At 54.9% G+C, this 15,703-nt stretch overlaps 1 protein-coding gene across 1 annotated transcript in view; it reads left to right on the top strand.

Moving 5' to 3' along the window:
* The first annotated feature begins 2,725 nt into the window (after positions 1 to 2,725).
* The window catches only part of IQGAP3 (IQ motif containing GTPase activating protein 3), a 36,009-nt gene continuing 23,031 nt past the window's right edge, over positions 2,726 to 15,703 (top strand). The window contains exons 1-11 of the mRNA XM_055139396.1: positions 2,726 to 2,806; positions 7,704 to 7,860; positions 8,855 to 8,932; positions 10,045 to 10,121; positions 10,721 to 10,788; positions 10,875 to 10,988; positions 11,160 to 11,338; positions 11,916 to 11,994; positions 12,389 to 12,552; positions 13,117 to 13,204; positions 14,013 to 14,176. Coding sequence (XP_054995371.1) covers positions 2,742 to 2,806; positions 7,704 to 7,860; positions 8,855 to 8,932; positions 10,045 to 10,121; positions 10,721 to 10,788; positions 10,875 to 10,988; positions 11,160 to 11,338; positions 11,916 to 11,994; positions 12,389 to 12,552; positions 13,117 to 13,204; positions 14,013 to 14,176 — 1,233 coding nt within the window. The 5' untranslated portion in view covers positions 2,726 to 2,741. The remainder of the gene's footprint in view (positions 2,807 to 7,703; positions 7,861 to 8,854; positions 8,933 to 10,044; positions 10,122 to 10,720; positions 10,789 to 10,874; positions 10,989 to 11,159; positions 11,339 to 11,915; positions 11,995 to 12,388; positions 12,553 to 13,116; positions 13,205 to 14,012; positions 14,177 to 15,703) is intronic.

The following is a 15,703-nucleotide window of genomic DNA, read 5'->3' on the forward strand; positions in this document are numbered from 1 at the left end:
TCCCATATGGTTCCCCAGCACTGCCAGGAGTAATTCCTGAGTGCATGAGCCAGGAGTAACCTCTGTGCACCACTGGGTGTGACCCAAAAAGCAAAAAAAATAAATAAAATAAAATAAATAAAATTGGCCTTTAACTTCATCCTCAGTGACTGGCCCCCTGTTGATATCTTTTCACCAATTTGTTCTTTAAGATTCTATGCATAGGGGCTGGAGCGATAGTACAACGGGTAGGGTGTTTGCCTTGCACACGGCTGACCCGGTTCAATTCTCAGCATCCCATATGGTCCTCTGAACACTGCCAGGAGTAATTCCTGAGTGCAGAGCCAGGTGTGATATCTTTTGAGTTTATGTCCTTTGTTTTTTTTGGGTTTTGGGCCACACCCAGTTGTGCTCAGGGCCAGCTCCTGGCTCTGTGATCAGAGGTGGAGTTCAGGGGACACTGGGCAGTGCGGGAGTTTAAACCTGGGAAAGCAAGTGCCTTATCCCCTGTGCTATTTGTCCAGCCCTTATCTGCCTTTTTATGGGCCTCTGAGCACAGCCATGTGGGGTCCAGAAAGTACCAAAACATATGTGTGGTCCCAGGGATCAAACCCAGGCTTCACGCGTGCAGTGCGTGCTGTATCACAGATTCATATTCCTGGCCTCTGTCTGCAATTTTACTTTGTATGCAAATTTTATTTCCCTCCTTAGGGGAACTATGCGAAAAAGGGGGTACGGTTTCTTTTGTATTGAGTTGGAGAGAGAACATGGGGTAAGGCACTTGCCTTGTTCATACGGAGCAGATCACCTGAGAGATCACACGGTGTAGAGCATTCGCCTGGCACGTGCCTAATTCAGGTTCAATCCCTGGCATTTTATATAGTCCCCTGAGCCTGCCTGGAGTAACCCCTTAGCACTGCCAGGTGTCCTCTCCCCCCAAAAAATCATACAGGGGAGAGAGTACTTCTATGTAGCTGCCCTGGATTTGTTGCCCACATGGCACAGGGTCCCCTAAGCCCTGTCAGACATGATCCTTGAGCACAGAGTCAGGAGTAAACTGTGAGCTGGATGTGACACAAACAAAAAACAAAACAAAACAAAATCCCTTCCTGAGTTTTTATTTATTTATTTGGGTTTTGGGCCACACCTGACTCTCCTCAGGACTTACCTCCTGGCTCTGCACTCAGAGGCTCAGAGATCACTCCTTCCAGGGCTCTGGGGACCCTATGTGGTGCCAGGGATCAAACCTGGCTCAGCCAAGGATAAGGCAAGTGCCCTGCCCACTGAGCTATCACTCTAGCCCCCTTTATGATCTTTTAAAATTGGGGCTGGAGTGATAGCACAGTGGGTAGGGCATTTGCCTTGCACTCGGCCAACCCGGGTTCGACTCCCAGCATCCCATATGGTCCCCCAGCACTGCCAGGAGTAATTCCTGACTGCATGAGCCAGGAGTAACCTCTGTGCACCACTGGGTGTGACACAAAAAGCAAAAAAATAAATAAATAAAATAAAATAAATAAAATTGGCCTTTAACTTCATCCTCAGTGACTGGCCCTCTGTTGATATCTTTTCACCAATTTGTTCTTTAAGATTCTATGCATAGGGGCTGGAGCAATAGTACAGCGGGTAGGGTGTTTGCCTTGCACACGGCTGACCTGGTTCAATTCTCAGCATCCCATATGGTCCTCTGAACACTGCCAGGAGTAATTCCTGAGTGCAGAGCCAGGTGTGACCCCCCCTAAAAAAAGGAGAAAAGATTCTATGCATAGGTGGGATTTGCTGCTTCCATAGGCTTTTGTGGGATAGAATCATGCATAGCAAATTAAATTGGAGGGTTTTTTGTTGTTGATGTTTTGGTTTTGGGGCCACACTTGGTGGTGCCCTGGTTACTCCTGTATCTGTGATCAGATATCTCTCCTGCTGGGACTCAGGGGACCCTATGTGCAATGTTGAGGATCAAACTGGGTCAGCCACATGCAAGGCAAGTCCCCTAACCCCTGTCCTGCCTCTCTGGCCCCTAAATTGGAGGTTACTACTTATCTATTCTTCTCATGGTGACCTGAGATTCTGGAGAGGGGCTTCTCATCTGCCCACCCTGTGCCTAGACGGAAGGACCCTTGTGTAGTGGACTCGAGTTGGTGGTACTGGCATCACCTCTGACACCTTGTTTTGTTTTTTTTTTTCTTTTTGGGTCACACCCGGTGATGCACAGGGGTTACTCCTGGCTCTGCACTCAGGAGTTACCCCTGGCGGTGCTCAGGGGACCATATGGGATGCTGGGAATCGAACCCAGGTCAGCCGTGTGCAAGGCAAACGCCCTACTCGCTGTGCTATTGCTCCAGTCCCACCTCTGACACTTTGGGGAGCTTACTTCCATAGTTCTTGGCGAATTCCATCTAGTTAGGGAGAAACAGAGACGCAAGTCCCCTGCCAAGAAGAGATTTGGACGTTCGTCTTGGGAGGCACCGAGTGAAGGGCTGGGAAGGAGCAGGCGGGGAGCCACTGGAGACAGGAATGGCTAGGCTGCAGGAGTCCCCCTCTCTGTGTGGCCAGGCAGTAAAGGGGCTGCTAAGCAGGCTGGTGTCACCGGATGGTGTCCTGGGAAGAGAGATGGACACAGGGGAGATGCTGGTGGCCTCAGAGCAGATTTGCCCGGGAGTGTATGGGGACGGCCTTGCCCGCTCCGGCCCCTGTCTCAGCTCCCAGCATGGACCTTACCCTCCTCCCTCTGCCTCGCAGATGAACGCCTGACGGCGGAGGAGATGGACGAGCAGAGGCGGCAGAACGTGGCCTACCAGTACTTGTGCCGACTGGAGGAAGCCAAGCGGTGAGCCAAGAGCTTCCCTCTTCTGTCTTTGCCCCCAAAAAATGCGCCAGAGGACATGAGTCTGGTGGGAGGGGAGAGTTGAAAGAGCATCTTTTTTTTTTTTTTTTTTTTTTTTTTTTTGCTTTTTGGGTCACACCCGGCGATGCACAGGGGTTACTCCTGGCTCTGCACTCAGGAATTACCCCTGGCCGTGCTCAGGGGACCATATGGGATGCTGGGATTTGAACCCGGGTCGGCCGCGTGCAAGGCAAACGCCCTACCCGCTGTGCTATCTCTCCAGCCCCGAAAGAGCATCTTTTTACGGGAGGGGCAGAGAGGTGGATCCCAAGTCATCATGGGTGCTCAGGAGCTATTCCTGGCTCTGTGCTCAGGAGTGACTCCTGGAGGTACTCAGGGGTTTGAGCCAGGGTCAAGCAAGCCCTTCCTTGTACTACTGTAGCCCCATCACCACTCTTGTGTTTGTTTTTGGACCACACCCCGGGTGCTTAGGGCTTACTCCTGGCTCTGAGCTCAGGAATCACTCCTGGAGGGCACGGGGGACCATATGGAGTGTCAAGGATTGAACACTGGTGGCAAGCAAGGCAAAAACCCTACCTGCTGTATTATCATTCTGGATCCTATACTTCCCTGCTCTACACTTTTTTAAAAAGACTTCTTCTATTTGTTTATTTTTTAAATGTTTGAAACTTTAAACACTGATTTACAAAGTTACTCATAATACAGTTTTTTTGGCACAAAATAACTTTATGTTGCAACATGTATCTCCTATGTATCTCATGAGAGTGTCGCTATGGTCATTGAGGGTTTCCCTGGCCGGCTGCTGCTCCGCTGGGCTTCTGTGTTACTGTTTTTGCTCAGATGCTTAGTGGGCTTCTAGGCAACTTTCCCTTCTGATATGCTGTGCTCCTACTGGGTTGTCAGTCCTGTGGAATTAGGAGGTGTTAAAATAATTAAAATTTAATTTAATTAAAATGAAAATACGTGACCATTTGCTCCAGGAGTTGTGGAACTGGGGCAATTCAGCAACTTGGCACTCTTCGAGATTAGCTGTGGGGCCGGGAGCTGGGCCGTTATGTGCTGGAGGATGTCAGGTGGTGGGTGGGGTATTGGTCCTCCTGGCAGGGTGGGGATTTGGCCCATTCCCATCCCCAGTAGGTTCCAGAGATCTCAGCCCAGAGAAGAGGCTTACCTGGGAAGATCCAGCTGCAGCATGCTTAGTCCTAAAGACTTAATAGTTTTGTTTTTTTTTTAAGAGCAGTTTTATCACAGCAAAACTGAGAGGACGATGCAGACATTTCTCAGATGTGTCTGTCTTCTCACATGCTTCTGTTCTCTGTGGTCATATCTAGAATGGTACGTTTGTTACCCATAAACGTACCTAAACACAGAATCAACCCAAGTCTGAGCCTTTCCTTGCGGCTTTATACCCAGTGTTGTGGGTTTCGGTAACCATCATTGGGAAACCATGGAGTAGTTTTGCAGCTCTAAAAATCTTTGGTGCTCTCTCTCCTCACCCCTGCCAATGACTACTGTTCTTTCCTCTTTTTTTTTCATAGTAAAAACTGCTTTATTGGTAGCAGTTAAATACAAATCAGTAAACATCGATCCCCAAAGAACTCAGATTAGTGGTCCATTGAATCAATTGATTGCTGGGATAATAAATTGAATCGATCCTGCTTCTTGGAGAATGAAGTCATAACCAGCTGATACATGGCATCTGCCCTTCCGCCAACTGTAAGGCCGGAGTGACCATGCAAGGGCATCAGACACCCACTCTGTAGAGGCACTGGAATTCCATTATCCTCCTGCAATAGCTTTTGTTTCTCTGGAGCCTTATTTATTTATTTAGGTTTTTGCACCACGCCTGGAGGTACACAGGGATTACTCCTGGCTTTGCACTCAGGAATTACTCCTGGCAGTGCTCGGGGGACCATATGGGATGCTGGGAATCAAACCCGGGTCGGCCACATGCAGATCAAGCTCCCTTCCTGCTATACTGTTGCTCCAGTTCTTGGAATCTTATTTATTTTTATTTTTATTTATTTTTTGCTTTTTGGATCACACCTGTGATGCACAGGGGTTACCCCTGGCTCTGCACTCAGGAATTACTCCTGGCGGTGCTCAGGGGACCATATGGGATGCTGGGAATTGAACCCAGGTCAGCCGCATGCAAGGCAAATGCCCTACCCGCTGTGCTATTGCTCCAGCCCCTGGAATCTTATTTTTAAGCTGCAAGAAGCAGTACTAACAGTTGTCTGTGTAATCTAACAAACAACCGTCAGGGAGGGGGGAAAATAAAAAGCCGTCAAATTTTGCAGCATCTTAGGGGCTAGAGCTTACCTTGCATACGACTGATTTGGGATCAATCCCCGGCATTCCATATGACTCCCCAAGCACTGCCAAGATTGATTTCTGAGTTCAGAGTCAGGAGTAACCCCTGAGCTTCACTGATTGTGGGCCAAAACCCAAATCAGACAAACAAACAAAAAAACCTTTGCAGCTTCTGGCTTCAGTTAATGCCAATCGTGACAACTGAACAACTGCATTTTTTTTTTCTTTTTGGGTCACACCCAGTGATGCACAGGGGTTACTCCTGGCTATGCACTCAGGAATTATTCCTGGCGGTGCTTGGGGACCATATGGGATGCTGGGAATGGAACCCGGGTCGGCCACGTGCAAGGCAAATGCCCTGCCCGCTGTGCTATTACTCCAGCCCCACACAACTGCATTCTTATATTACCTGTTTCTACGGTTGTTCTGGGGATGGAATCAGGGTCAGCCATTTGCACCTTACTTTATACTATCTCTCTGGCCCACGTGGAGCTTTATGTAGAAGCATACATTTTCAAATTTTAAATTTTTTGAGGAGAGACCAGAGCAATAATACAGCATGGTAGGGCATTTGCCTTGCACGCAATCGACCCAAGTTCAATCCCTGGTATCACATTTGGTCCCCATATGGTCCCCTGAGCACTGCCAAGAGTAATTCCTTAGTACCGAGCCAGGAGTAACCCCTGAGCATCACCAGGTGTGACCCAAAAAGCAAAGCAAAGAAATAAATAATACATTTTTTTGAGGAGAAAGAGGGCTATGCCAAACAGTGCTCAATGGACTATGTGGAGCTCCAACCCTCTGAGCCATCTCCCCAGCCCAGAATAGTTTCCCTGCCCCCACCATGGGGCTGGGACTCAAACCCATGCAAGGCAAGTGCTCTACTATTGAGCTACTCAATTCTTTTTATTTTTTTATTATTTTTTTATTTTTTGCTTTTTGGGTCACACCTGGCGATACACAGGGGTTACTCCTGGCTCTGCAGTCAGGAATCACCCCTGGCAGTGCTCAGGGGACCATATGGGATGCTGGGAATCGAACCCGGGTCGGCCGCGTGCAAGGCAAACGCCCTACCCGATGTGCTATTGCTTCTTCCCTGAGCTACTCAATTCTTTAGCAAGTACCAGGGAGCGCAATTGGAGTCAGCTTGGAGTCTATATCTTAATTTTGTGAGCAATCCCCAAACTGTCTTCTAAAGTGGCTGTTAGAGTTTGCATTTCCTTCCCTGACCAGTGCATGTCCCTCCCTTGCACACCCTTGCCAGCACCGCTATTCTTCTTGCTGTTGGCCTCTTAAGTGAAGAGTCACCATATTTCACTGTTTTAATTTGCATCTCCCTGATGAATTTTCATTTGGAGCATTTTTTTTGGATATTTGTTTGCCATCTTTGATGAGGTTATATTTTTATTTATCTATTTATTTATTTATTGGGGGGTGGATATTTGGGCCACACCTGGCAGTGCTTCAGGGTTACTCCTAGCTCTGTGCTCAGGGATCACTCCTGGAGGTAGTCAGGGGACCATGTCATGCCAGGAATTGAACCAGGATCAGTCACATGCAAGGCAAGTGCTGTAAGCCCTGCCCTATCTCTCCAGTCTTGGGAGAGGAGTCTGAAGGTTTAGGCCCTATTTATAGTTGTGTTGAGGTTTTTTCATTTTGCTGGGGGCATATCAGCGGGGCTTAGGAAACCATTTAGTACCAGTGATTGAACTCTGGGCTCCCACGTGCTCCGCATGTGCTCCAGCCCTTTCAACCACCCTGATACATCTTATTAGATCACTCCTGCCAGTGCACGGGGACCATACGTAATGCTGGGGTCAGCTGCATGCGAGGCAGGTGCCTTCCCCACTGTACTATCTCTCAGTCTCCAATAGTATATTCTTAATTTTCTCCAAAAAAAAATAGTCAATTGAAGGGGGGAGACAGTACCTCCTGCTTCTGTAGGAGTGACGTGAGTCAAGATCTGACTGGCTCCTTTGGAGTCTGGACCCCAGTATGTGAGGTGTGAAGACCCCACATGCAGGACCTGCTGTCTCTATCCAGACGCTGGCCTCAGTGTCGGCTGCTCTGTTCCTGACGCACCCTGGCCTCAAAGCAGGGAGCACAGGGACGATCTTTCCCCCTCTGTGGACCGTGCCAGGTGCTCGGGTGGGGCGGGGAGATGGTGTGCACAGCAGGTCTTCCAACTGTAGGCTCCCTTCCTCTCAACTCTGGGGGTTCCCCTCGCCCCACAGCCTCATCACAGCTGCCCCAGTGGGCTCCACCTTTCAAAGAATAGAGTGGAGGGGTGAGCTGATTCCGTGGGCATGACAGAGCACGAGTTCTCTCCTCTCCTCGGGAAGAGCCCCTTGAAGCCTCACTGGGTCAGGACCTGTCAGGGAAAGATGCTTCTTGGGGCGAGTGGGACCCAGGGATCGGCCAGTTCAGGTGTTGGTGGGTAGCTCTGGAGAAGGCAGGGAGGACAGCTGGGCACAGGGTGGGAGGCGAGTGCCAGCCAGCACAGAGAGGGAGGGAAGGCTGTCGCCCGATGGGCGCCCCGAAGGTCCTCGCTCCCTGTGCTTCCCAGCTGGATGGAGGCCTGCCTGAAGGAGGAGCTCCCGCCCCCGGTGGAGCTGGAGGAGAGCCTCAGGAACGGAGTGCTGCTGGCCAAGCTGGGCCACTGCTTCGCACCGTCCGTGGTTCCCTTGAAGAAGATTTACGACTCGGAGCAGCTGCGCTACCAGGTGGGAAACGGGAGGCTCAGCCCTTCCTCCCTGGCCCCCTCAGAGTGCCCCTCTCCAAGCTGTGGCTCCAGGACCGTGTGCTTTAATTCTTGTTCCTGTCTGCACACTTCTGAGGATGGAGGGGGTGTGAACGGTGCCATGGTTAATCATTGCCTTGGGACGCCTCATGCATGTTGGGGTCTCAGCAAGGGTCACTTGTTTGACAGGTTATGAAAAGCCCCTGACATGACTCTCCCAGGCAGATGTTTATATCCGCAGCCTGTGCTCAGGGGCCACGGGCTTTGCTGTTGTGACAGCACTACATTTTAATTTTATTTATCTTTTTGCTTTTTGGGCCACACCCGGCACTATCAGGGGTTACTCCTGACTCAGCACTCAGGAATCACCTCTGATGGTACTCAGGGGATCAAACCCAGGGCTCTGATGGTGCTTCTAAGGGCACTTGGACCCCTCCCACCCATGTCCTGTGGGGGATGGGACATCCTAGAGGCAGGCTCTCTAGATACCTATCCCTTAATTAATTAATGAGTTTTGGTGTTTGGGCCACACCTGGCGTTACTTAGGGCTTGCTCCTGGCTCTGCACTCAGGGATCATTTCTGGCAGGGCTCAGGAGATCACTTGGGGTGCCGGGGGATGGAATCCAGGTTAACTGTTTGCAAGGCAAGAGCCCTAGCCACTGTGCTATTTCTCCAGCCCCAGTCCCCATCCCTTGATTTCCCAGATTGGGGTCTGGGCTTGGCCCACCGAGAACCCTGAGATCTGGCAAATAGCCTCTCTTTCTTTGTTTTTTTTTTTTTTTGCTTTTTGGGTCACACCTGGCGATGCACAGGGGTTAACTCCTGGCTCTGTACTCAGGAATCTCCCCTGGTGGTGCTCAGGGGACCATATGGGATGCTGGGAATCGAACCCGGGTTGGCCGTGTGCAAGGCAAACGCCCTACCCGCTGTGCTATTGCTCCAGCCCCCAAATAGCCTCTCTTTCTTTCTATTTTAGGCAACTGGCTTGCATTTCCGTCACACGGACAACATCAACTTTTGGCTCTCTGCAATAGCCCACATCGGTCTGCCTTCGGTAATGCAAGGCTTCGAAAGGGGTCCTTGTTATTCTGCATCAGCGTCCTCCCCCTACACTTGACTTCCCTGGGGCCCTTTAGTCCTCATTGGCACACATCCACTCTTGGCAGGGAGGGAGCCTCCTGGTGCTCCCAGGCAGCTGGTCCTGAGGGTCCCATGGTAGGATGTGCCGATTGGGCCCAGTGTGGGGGTGGTGCGTGCGTGTGTGTGTGTGTGTGTGTGTGTGTGTGTGTGTGTGTGTGTGTGTGTTTTGGGGGGCCAGCCAGGGCCCTGCCTGGTTCTGCTGAGGATCAGCCTCAGGGCCTTGGACGTGCCAGGCCTGAGCTGTGTCCCTGACCCTGCATGTGTCTCTACACTCGAGGCACCCAAGAGTTTTGCTGTTCCTTGGTGCTGGATGTCTTTGAAGCAGGTTGCATGGTTTCCGCCTTTGTTTCCATGTGGGTAGAGGGCAGGGAGAGCTCCCTGGCACATGACTGTCCCCACGGGCAGTGCGGCTGTGGTAAAGCAGGAGCTGGGTCCCCTTGCTTTCTTCACCGTGAAGGGGACAGGAGGACAAGGCAATGGCAGTGAAGCAAGTTGCTTTGTTGAGAGGCAGGACTTGTAACGGCATGTGTGCTCTTGGGGGTGGGGGGCTGCTACACTGTCCAGCTTCTCAACTTGGCCCTTTCTCGGGACTCTGAAGTCACCAAGAGGTAGCAGTTCTGGATACCATTGGTCAGAGGCCAAGAGGTCGGGGAGCGGTCCCCACCCTTGTGGGTCCTTGGTCACAGCTGCCTCATGGGGCCCCTCTGGCACTAGGCCTGCTGCCCAGCATGACCCTCTTCCCGTGCGTGTCCAGGGTGAGGGTCAGCAGGCTTCTGTGTCCAGAGGAGGAGGGAGGCTGCCTCTCCTGGGTGCCATGGCCTCCAGCCTTGTCTGGGGTGGGTATGACTGTACCTTGACAGATGTCCCCAGGGCCTTGGACACATGTGGAGTCTGGGCTGGAATCACTCAGACCCCAAGAGCACACAGCCCGCGTGAGCAAGGAAGATGGTCCCCAGCTTCTCGCTCTGTGTCTGTGATGCTCACGGTGTCCAAACCGTAACCAAATTTGCTACCCCCCCGCCCCAGACCTTTTTCCCAGAGACCACAGACATCTATGACAAGAAGAACATGCCCCGGGTGATCTACTGTATCCACGCACTCAGGTAGGAGGCCCCTCCTCCTTGTCATCCGGCTTCCACAGCGTGGCCCCAGTCCACGGCAGACAGCTGCGTGTGCTGCAGCAGCAGGGTGGGAGGGGTACAGGGGAGCCCTCCGCGGGAGAGGGGAATCATGTCATTATGAGGTTGCAGAGGGTCTATGCGCTTTTGGAGGACGCCTGTCCGCTTGATCCGTGTGAGCAGCATTGTCTCTCACATGCCTCCCAGACAGTGCTCAGGCCCCCCCCCCCCCCCCGATTCTCAGGGCCATGTGATGATGCCTGGGATTGAACCCGACTTGGCCCCTGCAAGGCGCAACTTCTAACCTCTGCACCATCCCTCCGCCCCCAAAGGAGCACATTCAGGGGCACGCAGGGAAGGGCCTTTATTTGTGACTGGGGCTGTGTCCCGTGGTGAGTCCCAGAATGAGTGGTGCAGCTGTGTCCCAGCCTCCCTTTCTCTGTCCACTTCCCGCACCGTGTCCGTCTCTGGAGGTGCAGGTGCTCGGTGTCCATTGTATCCAGGCCCCCGTAGCATCACTGCCTGTCCAGATGGACAGTGTGTCCCCGTGGATGTGCCCCCCAACCCTCCCGTCTTCTTTCCAGTCTCTTCCTCTTCCGGCTGGGCTTGGCCCCGCAGATCCACGATCTCTATGGGAAAGTCAAGTTCTCAGGTATGTCCAGCCTGGCCCCTGCTGTGCCCCCCTGTGGCTCGTGGGGCTTCTGGGCCTGACCAAGGGCACCTGTGGTGTCATTGCAGCTGAGGAGCTCAGCAACATGGCCTCGGAGCTGGCCAAATACGGCCTCCAGCTGCCCGCCTTCAGCAAGATTGGTGGCATCCTGGCCAATGAGCTCTCGGTGGACGAGGCTGCAGGTAGGCACAGGGGGAGGCCGTGGAGCCCCACACAGGACTGGACACTGGATACCACCCACCCAGGCAGAGCTGTGAGCCACCTACTCGGCCTGGCCCCAGAGGTGGGGTCGGGGACGGTGTCAGCGTGTCCCTGCCTCCTCTGAGCATCTGTATGTCTGTGCCCCCACCCAGTCCATGCCGCTGTTCTTGCTATCAACGAGGCCGTGGAGCGAGGAGTGGCAGAGGACACACTGGCCGCCTTGCAGAACCCGAACGCTCTGCTGGAGAATCTGCGAGTGCCGCTGGCCGCCATCTACCAGGAGCTGCTGGCCCAGGCCAAGATGGAGAAAGCTGCCAACGCCCGGAACCGCGTAAGGAGGCCCCTGGGGGAGGCTCGGACGATCTTGGGTGCCTGTGTGGCTCAGAGAAGCTCACGTGTTCCTCCAAAGAGAGAGGAGTCGAGCTTGGGAGAGTCCTGAGGATTCAGAAGAGAGGACTGGATGGAGTGATAGTACAGCGGGTAGGGCATTTGCCTTGCATGCGGCCAACCTGGGTTTGATTCCCAGCATCCTATATGGTCCCTCTAGCACCGCCAGGAATAATTCCTGAGTGCACGAGCCAGGAGTAATCCCTGTGCATCGCTGGGTGTGACCCAAAAAGCCAAAAAGAAAAAAAGAGAAGACAGGAGTTTTGGGGGGGCTAGGTCTTTGTGAGGGACTGAAAAAGGCTGTGGGGTATGGAATTGGGAGGGGTGGGCTTGGGAGTCCATGGCTGATCGTGCCTCACCAGGTCAGTCAGCACCGAGCAGCTGGGCCCCCGGTTTTCCAGACTGGCCTTTGGCTTTGGGAAGGTCTCCCAAGGAAGAAATAAGAGTAGATGGGGAGGGAGGGAGTGGGGGAGGGAGGGACTGAGGGTTTCCTGCGCCCTTCCTTCCATGTGGCCTTGTAGGGTGCCGGAGACAGCTCCGACATCTATGACTGCTACCTGACACAGGCGGAAATCCAGGGCAACATCAATCAGGTCAATGGTAAGAGCTGGGCAGGGGAAGGTTTGGGGTATTCCTGGGGAGGCCCCTGCCTGGGATGCTGGGGGCTGGCTTTTTGCTGGCTGCCCGGAGCCCCTGTGACCTTGCTCAAGGCAGCCACAGTCCCGGCAGGAGCCCATGTTTGAGTCTCCACAGGTGTGGAGAATGGAGGGGTGCGGAGAGTGATCAGGCCAGCAGGAGAGGCTGCGTGAGGGTGCCGCCTGCCTCTCTGGGTGAGGGGACCCTCCGGTGCGAGACAGGAAGCAGGAAGGCCAGAAGACGGGAAGGCAGGAGGATGCAGCCTGGCCCCCAGGCCCTGGGTCCTGTGAGGATTCGGAAGAGCCTGAGCTGGTGGGTCCCTGCACATTTCAGCTTTCTTCATTTTTTTTTTTTCCAGTTCATGGGGCCCTGGAAGCCGTGGATGAAGCCCTGGAGCAACAGAGCGCTGAGGCCTTGCTTGAGGCCCTTCGGGACCCCGCCCTGGCCCTGCAGGCCGTGAGGCGGGACTCGGCCGCCTGGTACCTGCAGCAGCTGAGTGCAGACAGAGAGCAGAAGGCGCAGGTCAGCCCGCTCACCTCCTCCCCGGCTCAGGTGTATCTCAAGTCCCAGCGACTCTCTTGCTTCACTCCTGCCCAGACAGTCTCCCACACTGAGCCTGGGCGGGGCAGGGAAGGCTGCTAAGGGGGAGTCGAGCCTCCCCCAGGGCTGAATTGGGATCTAAATTTGGCCGCCCCGTTTTTGGTCCCTCCTCCTTTCTGTGTGGGAGGCCGCTCTCTCTAGCCAGGGCTCAAAGGATCATTGGTGGCAGGTGCCGCGTCCGAGGCTCCTGCCCGCACACGAAGCTTGTGCCCCAGCTCCCTGAGCCCTCTCGCTGGCCCTAAATTTAGCAGCCTTATTTCCACCGCTGCTGACTCTCTCCCTCTGACCCGTGTGCTCGCCGCGCAGGGCGGTTATTTCAGAGGCTGGTTGGGATGCGCAGAGCCAGAGGTGGAGATGCTTTCAGTGCTCCAGTGGGGCCCCGGCTCGTGAGCCTAAAGTGGGAAGTGGAGGGGGGGTTGTCTGGGAAGGGCCCGGGTGCCCATGCAGGCAGAAGCACTCCCCTCTCTGCCTGCCTTCTCTCCTCAGGAGCTGGGCCTCATGGAGCTTCTGGAAAAGGAGGAGGTGCAAGCGGGCGTGGCCGCCGCCAACAGCAGGGCCGACCAGGACCGTGCGAGTGAGTCTGCTCTGGGCCGAGGCTGGCCGAGTCTCTGGTCTGGAGTAGCAGCTTTGCTGCCCTCTTCGTCTGGCAGTGCGGGCTGATGCCCTGTTTCCCAACCCGCAAGGGACTTAGGCCTTCATCCCGGGGCCCCGTGCCCGGCCGCCGGGGCTCAGGACAGGCTCGGGAGACTGTGGCTGCAGCACTGGCCCTGCCGCCCCTGGTTCCCGTCTTGGTGCAGCCCATGTGTTTTGGTTTGGTTTGTATTTTTTGGTTTTGTTTTGCACCTGGCGGTGCTCAGGTCTTACTCCTGGCTCTGCACTCAGGGATCACAACTTGCGGGCTTGGGGGATCCAATGTGGTGCCAGTGATCGAACCCGGGTGGGCCACCTGCAAGGCCAGCGCCCTGCCACTGTATTATTTCCCTGGCCCTGTTTAACAGCTGAGCAGCTGTGCTACAGCCCCTCTCGGCTGACACCTGCCCTCGCCCCTGGCCTGGGGGCCTGGATGGCTTCACCTGGACATTCCTTCTTCCTTTCAGGGTTGAGATCTGTTCTCTGGGAGCCCCTGGTCTCATTGGTCCTGTGCTCACCTCCTTGGGCTCTCACTTCCATTCTCTGCTTTATAGGCCTCCCCTGTGCTTCTCCCAGAGCCCCTTCGGGAAGCCCCTGGCCCCTTTCCTCCCTAACAGCTGGGTAGAAACGCGCCTTGGACCTCACCCAGTTGTCTCCAGGAGTTGCTGCAAAGCTTTGCCCCCTGCACCCTGGCAGGACCCAGCTGGCCAGGAAAGCAGAAAGGGGCCGCAGCCTCCTTCTCTCCCCTGCAGTGCTGCAGGCCGTGCAGAGGATCAACAGGGCAATCCACAGGGGAGTGGCCGCCGACACTGTGCAGGAGCTGATGTGCCCTGACGCGCAGCTGCCCGCAGTGTACCCCTTTGCCTCTGCTCTGTACCAGCAGGAGCTGGCAGTGCTCCAGCGCCAGCAGCAGGGGGTAAGCCTTGCTCTCCAGGACACTGGGGGCTGGGGCGGGGGAGTGCTTTGGGCTGAAGCACAGGGTTTGCAGCAGGAGCCCTGGGTTGTGTCCCCAGCAACACCTGGGCCCCTGAGCACCCTCTGGAGCACTTTGCTAGCTGAGCATAGCACCCCCAGGGGTGACCTGAAGTGAAGCGGGTAGAGGGGTGAGTGAGTGCGGGCCCTGTGAGGCCACGGGGGCCATGGGCAGCAGGCCAGGATGGAAGTGGCCGCTGTCCTTGTCTGTCCGGACTGAGCAGCCAGGCCCCCAGGCAGTGTCTGTTTCCCCCTTCAAGCCCGTTAGATGTGGTGCTTCCTCCGGAGCTGAAGACATGGCGGAGATGTCACTCGGGGGCGGGGAGGACCGCGCCTGTGTGTCCCTGTCTCTGTTCGTCAGCACTACCACAAGAAAGAGAATTATTTTCAATGAGATGAAAGTTTCAGAAACCTGCACGGCTGTAACTAGAGCACTGGGCGGGGGGCCGAGGCCCAAGCTGCTAAGACACCCGGGCTGCTCTGTTGCCCCTCGCACTGGGAGCACAGAGGGGCCTGCTGGGGCTCCCCGGGGCACAGTGGACATTAGAACCTGTCTGAGTGTGGATAGGCACCCGGGAGGATGGGAGACGAGGACCAGAGAAATGGGAGGGGCGCGCTGGGAGTGGGTCTGGGGAGGCTCCTCCTGGGAGAGATCAATAAGGAATCAAACCTGCAGGGGCCCGAGTCATAGTGGGGAAGGTGGGGCGCTCGCCCCCCACACGGCCAACCTGCACTTAATCCCTGCCACCCCATTTGGTTCCCCAAACCCACCAGGAGTGATCCCTGAGTGCAGAGCCAGGAGTAAGCCCTGAGCACAGCTGGGTGTGGCCTCAAAACGAGAGAGAGAGAGAGAGAGAGAGAGAGAGAGAGAGAGAGAGAGAGAGAGAGAGAGAGAGAGAGAGAAGAGAGAAAAGAGAGAAAAGAGAGGGAGAGAGAAAAGAGAGGGAGAGGGGGAGGGAGAGAGAGAAAAGAGAGGGAGAGGGAGAGGGGGAGGGAGGGAGGGAGAGAGGAAAGAGGGGGAGAGAGAGGCTAGCTGGCAGGGCCAGGGATATGGCTGTGTGAGACCCCGGCTTCCATCCCTGGCCCTGAAAACAACATAGAATTAGACCCGAAACAGGTCCGAGTGGCCCCATCATTGGCCTTGAAAGGGTGCCCTGGTGAATGGAGCCCACAGGCGCATGTGGTGGGTCAGGTCCCACCCCTGCTTATATCTGCTTATATGACCATGAGCAGGGCTGCCTTCTTGGCCCTTCGACTCCCTTCTGAAACGGGAACAAGCATACTCTCCCCTGTCCATGCTGGAGGGTTGAACAGACGAACACACATACTTAGAAATGAGCCTGGCTGGGCCCTGAGCGACAGCCCAGCAGGAGGGCACTCGCATGCTGCCAACCCACACTCATTCCTCTGCACCTCATCTGGTCCCCTGAGTCCACCGGAAGGGATCCCTGAGCACCGCTGGGTGTGGCCC

The sequence above is a fragment of the Sorex araneus genome, chromosome 5 (genome assembly GCF_027595985.1).
Source record: "Sorex araneus isolate mSorAra2 chromosome 5, mSorAra2.pri, whole genome shotgun sequence".
Taxonomy (NCBI): domain Eukaryota; kingdom Metazoa; phylum Chordata; class Mammalia; order Eulipotyphla; family Soricidae; genus Sorex; species Sorex araneus.